The 6,868-nt window shown below is 38.2% G+C and overlaps 1 protein-coding gene across 1 annotated transcript; it reads right to left on the bottom strand.

Moving 5' to 3' along the window:
* Nucleotides 1-2,947: 2,947 nt before the first annotated feature.
* LOC105564950 lies at nucleotides 2,948-4,145 on the bottom strand. The gene is made up of 3 exons (XM_012017741.1): nucleotides 3,731-4,145; nucleotides 3,452-3,498; nucleotides 2,948-3,374 (listed from the first exon to the last, which is right to left on the bottom strand). The coding sequence occupies exons 1-3, from the start codon at nucleotides 4,069-4,071 to the stop codon at nucleotides 3,109-3,111; spliced, it is 654 nt and encodes a 217-aa protein (XP_011873131.1). The 5' UTR covers nucleotides 4,072-4,145; the 3' UTR covers nucleotides 2,948-3,108.
* Nucleotides 4,146-6,868: the final 2,723 nt, after the last annotated feature.

The following is a 6,868-nucleotide window of genomic DNA, read 5'->3' as shown; positions in this document are numbered from 1 at the left end:
GTCGTTTGTAACCTTAATGTCTATGAATCGTAATAACGACCTTTGAAAACGTTGAGAGCTCTTCTTTCCTCAATTACCTTACGCCGTCCAAACGAATAGACGCGTTATTTTTCTCAATAAGCAAATCCAAAGCTAATGAAATGTATTTTTCGAAATACTTGAATGATGAGCAAGAATGTGATGATTTTTTTCATCAAATCTACCCCTTTTTTCTCATTCCTACATCTTGATTCTTATATATCAGAATTCATAGCTGTTACTTTTTCAGTACAATAAATTGAAGCATTTAACTTAAAATCGCGTAATTTCTCGATTGAATCATCGGTTAATAAAATTTTCTGTTTATTACATCGTCGTACGTTAATTCCTACGCCCGCGCAATTTTACTGAAACGTCGCATCGGTTGTGCATCTCGTCGTGACCATGCGATCAATCGTTGCCACGAATTATTCAATGTTATCGTTATCATAAATCCGCCGGGTGTCCTGTTCACGCTCGCGTTCTGCGACCACCGGAATGATCCTGATAAATTATCATGTCGGGGGTGGGGAGGGTGTACCGGCAATGCTGACGGCTGCAGGAGACGTGGGTGCGTTTAAATTTTTGCGCGCATGTATGCATCAAAGCCGTGAAACGCGTAAACCGACAGAAATACTTGTACATTTGATTTGCGCTGTTCCAATATCATATTCATATGTTGCACGGTATAAATTGCGCATCTTACGGATCAGTTGTCGAGAGGTTTCTGGTAAAAACGTATATTTGCATTACACCAGAGATTGATCCGCGTGTATTGTAATAATGTTATTTAAAAACGTAAAAATTGATACTTTTGATATTTACATGAGCTTCATTTTGAATTTATACGAGAAAAACATATTTTTATGAACAAAGTTATAATGCGAAAAGTTGAAGAATACGACGATAAAACTTTTATCGCGCACGCTTCAGTAGAGATGTAAAGGCGTTACAATTAGCGAATGATATGGCGAGATACACAATTTCGCAAACTTCATTTAACATTCTGTCCGGTTCGTACAGACCGCTGGTTTATTTTCTGATATTTACTAATTTGAATTTATTATCTTGTCTAACAAACAAGTAAAGGATAACTTATAATATTCCACAATTTATACAATTAATATTTCAATAAACTCAGATCAAATAATAACTCCATCTATGCATATAAAAGCGTCCGAGATATTAATTAAGCGTCTCATTGTTTTGTCACTCATAATTTATCTATTATTGCATATATCAGGGTTAATACATGTAAACGTACGCAATAATCCAATTTACATGTCACCGCTACTTAGTATATAAATATAATATGCAATTAACGTGTTGTTTAATATCGTTTAATGATTTTCATATGCGTATTCCGTTGGTTGTTAATCAATGTTATTACCTTGTTTTGCAATTTTTTTTAAATTTAATCAAGGCAAACCGGTAAAACAATTTGCGAAATGTAATCTGACGTTATGTTGCAAAATGATGAGAGATTTAATGGAACACATAAATGGGGAGACCTGTATTCGCCACGCGCTCGATAATTGAACGTTTTAAACGAAAATCATCCGTGAAGAATATATGGTTTCACATTTTGTTTCTTCCCGAATGTTTCCCGAAGGGGAAATGGGTCGCTTGCTGTTGTTGCATTTACTATATGGAAGATATCCCTATGTACGATATAATGCAAGTATCAACCACGAGGCCATAACGCTCGGCATAAAATACATATGTCTACGGTAGATACGATTTTGTGGACCCAGCCTCCGCGAGAGGAATTCGTTTTGTTGCATGCTAGCCTCCATCCGGTCTTGACGTATCCTTTCTACGTAGAGGCTGCGACTATCATTTATCCCAGATTACAATGCTGGTCTGTCATAAGGCGATATTCATAGTACAATATTGTATTCAAGATCATCTTAAATGCTATATAGACTCATAGTCGTGACATAAGTCTTAAGTCTCAAATATGAATCCTCCCGTATAGCATCTTAAAATCATACTTAAGACGACTTGAAATACAATATAAGATTATAAATATCCTTTATCGTAATAGTAGTAGTAAGAGACTTTATTTAATCCCCTGCGAGCTTACTAAGGACTTCGCTTCCTCGTAATATAAATTCAAACGCACTTATCTAGTAAACACGATTACAAAAGCAAGCGTACGGAAACTTTAATGGAAACCTAAACCTGTCGGTTCTTTTTGCCCTGTCTATTCGAACACACACATTTGCATCGCATCCTATGTAGCGCGAACAGTAGGATTAAACTTTTGTTTCCTTATTTTATTATACGATTTAGCGATTTGATTATTACTCTACTACATTGACTTATTTTAACGAATTATTTAATTCTCAAAAGTGTTGTTCTCCCTCTCTCCCTCTCTGTCTTTCTCCCTGAATACCGGTTGTAGCTTGTTATAGGGTCTTTTCTTACACATTTCTACTTGGATGAGGTAAAAAATAAATTATTACAAAATGCTGCACTAATGATTTCAATCTGAATGCAACACGAAAGGGTATTAGGAGAAGTTTTGTAACGTCAGTACACGTGCAGTAAAATGTGGAAATGAATTAAAAAATTTACTCGCGTGTAGCTTGAACGGGAAAGAAAAGTTTGGTCGCTGGAGTATTCATGCTCCTTCGAGACAAAGTAGGGCTGGAAAAAAAGTAATGGTGCGCTACGTGAGATTCGTAAGTAACATTTAAAATGTTCGAATGAGTGACCGTGCAAGGCAACTTTTATCGGATAACAACAGACTGAGGAATTTTTCAAAGGGGTTTCCATTACGTGTAGCACCTCGCGGAGATTGGACTGCATCTTTTACAATCGGCTCGTGAATATTTCAAGTTCTGCAGCAGAAATACAGTCGAACATATTTGAAGCGTGGAAGTTTTGAATTCGAGTCGGAGACATTCAAATGAGACGAGAAAAATTGGAATCAGGGCTATTCTTTATTCATTCAACGATTCGATTAGGATAATGCGATTAGGTTCCCTTGTATTCTTCTTCAGTTTTATCTTTATATTTAATTAGATTGCACCCACATAAAGCATTGTATAATCGGAGTTACACAATTATTTAGAAGCGCTTATATCAAGCGTCATTTAAACACTTTTCCTCAATTTCATAAATTGAGGGAAGACCATTAATTCTGTAACCCATAAAGTAAAACTGAATTTTAATAATCCACATGCATATCACTGTGATGAAGGATTCAATTTTCTCGACACAATAATAATGGTAGTATCTAAATCTATTAAAGTAATATTTGAAATTTTTCTTCATCGGTTCTTTCTTCTTCTCTTGCTCTTCGGTATCGCTTGATAATTCAGTTACGTCATTTTCTGGCTCCCTTTTCCCTGTTTATAATGTAGACTTATGAGTACGCTCTCAATAGGTAGAAAAATTAACGGGAAATTGATTAATTGAAACTTACTTTGTCTGATAGTTTCTCCATTAGCATTTTCCATAATTATGACGTTTCTGTAAATAGCAATAATATAATTAATATTCTTATGCGTTTACTTTTGTACAAAAAAGATTTTTTAAAGAGAGGTCAAATGTAAACGTAATACATATAAATTTCTAAGTAATATTATTTATTTATATACACGTATATATTTTAAAGAAACAAATTATTTATCTCTTTGTAAGTCGCATATTTCTAGCTATCTTTACGTTGCGGATTTGTCGTTAAATGATTTGATTTATTTACCTGATCTTAACGCGGATAACGTGTGGAATTGCAGCGGTCACGAATTTTACAGCGCACACTGCACGGGTAACGATGAACGATCGATGGTGACCGAACAACGCGAAACGCATAGAAATTAAATGAATAGCGGTTTTTTCGTAACTGCAGAAAGAATTTTTTTTGTAACAATCTGGAACTACGAGCCACAAGAGAGCGTTGTGGTTCGAATGAACCGATTGCGGCGCAAAACTTTGAAAAAGCGGACGGTGGTGCATATCGAACTTTTCATTTAACGGCGGACTTAAAATCATGTACGAGCTGTTTTGTAGGCGTGCACGTATACAGCTGGCGCGCATATACATATGTACGTATATGCGTGCGCGTTTTCCAGCAGCGTTTTACCATGAACACGATCGGCACGAAATGACAACGTAAAGCACGTAACGCAGTTGTTAAGCACTACTTTATGCTTGGAAGATAGCGCCGGGCATCGTAATATCGCTGTTTCGTGTTAGCCCAGGCTCACGTGTCCCGTAAAGGACGCTCGTATAAGACATCGACGTAATCGAAGTACTTTCCGCAGGGCAAAAGCGATACGGGAGTTTCCGGCGGCGAGATAAATTTAAGCTTTAATCAACGTGAACAAATTGCACGGAGAAAGTTAAAGAGATTCCGTGATATTAATTCGTAATAGTAAAGAAAGGCCAATTCAGGGGCGAATACAAAGGCACGTAAATTTATGAGTGTCTTATCAGCAAGTTCCTGATAAGTCGATATGCCAATGTTCCGGTCAACTGCGCGCTTTCTTTTTCACTTCGCAGGACGCAACTAAATTTAAGGTGGAAATACGCTCGTGAAAGGGAAATTGATTTTTGGAAAAGTAAAATTTATCTGCAGAAACGAAAGCAAATTTTATTATACATAGATCCATTTCTAAATTTAACTGACAATGAGCGGTAGTTTGTTCCAATCTGTCTCTTTTTTTTAAGAATAGTCTAGAAGAGCTATCAATATTTACGCATTATAAGTTTATTAAACATAGTAATTTTACGAATTAAAATATGACGTGTCCAGTGGGACAGTCCAGTGAATTAGTAAAATCTGTTTTCCTAATTAATTCTTGTTCGGGAAAGCAAGCGGCCGCGAACTGATTCGCAGTCAACGGAGCGCTATGAAACATTTCGAGACTAACGACAAAGCTGACTCATGCTAAATGAAAATTGAAACAGCTCTTTAATGTTCGCTTCGTAAAGAGACGGTGAGAGCTTGTGGAGTGGCTCGGGAACTATGTTTTCGCATTATGATCCCCACTGAGAAACAATGGTCAGCATACATTTGGAATCGCTGCGCCGCCATGAAGAACCGTACGTACTTCCGATAGTTCACCGGAGATTTCAAAGGTGAATTGGATCTTGAATTTTTCACAAGCGCCATATCGTTCAGACGGCTTTAACAGGAGAAACCGTCTCTCTGTATCCACATTTGGTGTGAGTGTGTTCTTCGCGATCTCTCTTTTAACGCAGATATTTTTTTATACCCACGGTGTAATAAAAAAGCTGCAGAGTGTTCCTTTGCTGCCTCTTTGATATTCGATGTGCCTTCTTTTTGCCCACGTCCGAATTGTTGGGAATATCGGGTATATCGAACGTATCAGTTAACCCGGTCAATATTGGTTATCTATTTACTCCGTTTTGTCACGTCAGGTTATAAATTATTCTCAAATAACGGAGTTTTTCCATGACGGCTGCGCCATCCAATATCAAATGCTTCGCAAACGTGAAATGAGTATTTCGTTTCGTCGTGCAAACACATATAATAGCTTGGTAGGGCCGTTGCGCGATCATGCACAGAGCAACTATTTCCAGTTTATCCGTCGCGCCCAAAAAGCTAACAAGGCCAGATATGGTCTTTGATTCTAACGTGTGCTTAGCGTATGTCGTGAACGTACGTCATCGTTGAGATATGTTCATTAACTTTGAAAACTTCTCTCGTATCGGGCTTTGCAGTAGTCGACTACTGCAAAGAGGATTTCAAAAGTTCAGATAGTTTCTGCGATGTAATCTTTGTTCTTACTAATACATTTATCGTATATTTCGCGCGTGTTTACGTCCGCTTCGTAATTTTGAAATGCAAAATACTCATCCGTTGTAATAAACCAGTATTCGGCGCTCTCGTGCCGAAATCGACTCTAAAATTATAAATTCCCGCAAGTGTAGCGTAGTCCACGTCGTTTTGCGAGATTATCGGATCGCGAACGATTTAATATCCGCGTCTGTGTATTTCGTTTATAACTATAAACTTCGGGGGGGGGGGGGAAATGCGTTGTATGAACACGATTTAGCAATAAACCCGTTTAAACGATACTCATATATGGGGACAAGGCAATTCTTCCCATACCACGGCTTAAAATTCGACTATAATATAGCGCTGATATCGCGCGCACAGAAAGTTTTAAGGCTTATTTTGCGGCGCGCGAGGGTTCACGAAAAACGGCGGAGATTTCGTCGATGGCGCGTGACTCGGATGCGATACGAAGGATCGCTTTGCGGAAAGTTCGGGATTCCTTTCCGCTTCTCAGTCTCGTCAGTCCGCCTCTTATACCGGGTGTGATTTCGATAACTCTCTTTCGTCCTTTTAATGCGTCACGATCAAAATGGCACACTGGGACATCGATCCGGCCCGCCGTGTCCGCCGACGGGATATATACGTCCGGGACATTTGTTTTCGCACGGTCGATCCCTGTCGGGGACGCGAACGAGCATCGCGTGCCAAATGATAAATACATCTAGATCTCGGCTATGAGCGCGAAAGCGATACAGTCGTAGATAACATCGATGAGATGAAATAGCGGTGGTAGCCTCGAATTCAGTCGCAGCCATTCTATTTGCCTTTTAACTGTCGAGCACTGGAGACCTTTTTTTTGTTGTAAAATTGATTTACTTTTTCGCACGTTACGCACAATGTAACGTTTGCACGTCAATATTTTACGAAGGAACTTTCGCGCGAATGTTAGTAATATTAATTTTATTTACTTTGACATTTATTTACTTTATTTACTTTGACATTACATTTAAATGAACGGAACCGCACTTATTTTGACATTTAATGCGTGTATACCTAAAATAAATGGCATCCGCTATTGTACTTACGCGCAATGAT

Source organism: Vollenhovia emeryi, unplaced genomic scaffold, assembly GCF_000949405.1.
Source record: "Vollenhovia emeryi isolate VEMERY1.0 unplaced genomic scaffold, V.emery_V1.0 DF939157.1, whole genome shotgun sequence".
Lineage (NCBI taxonomy): Eukaryota > Metazoa > Arthropoda > Insecta > Hymenoptera > Formicidae > Vollenhovia > Vollenhovia emeryi.
This window is presented reverse-complemented; position numbering and strand designations above follow the sequence as displayed.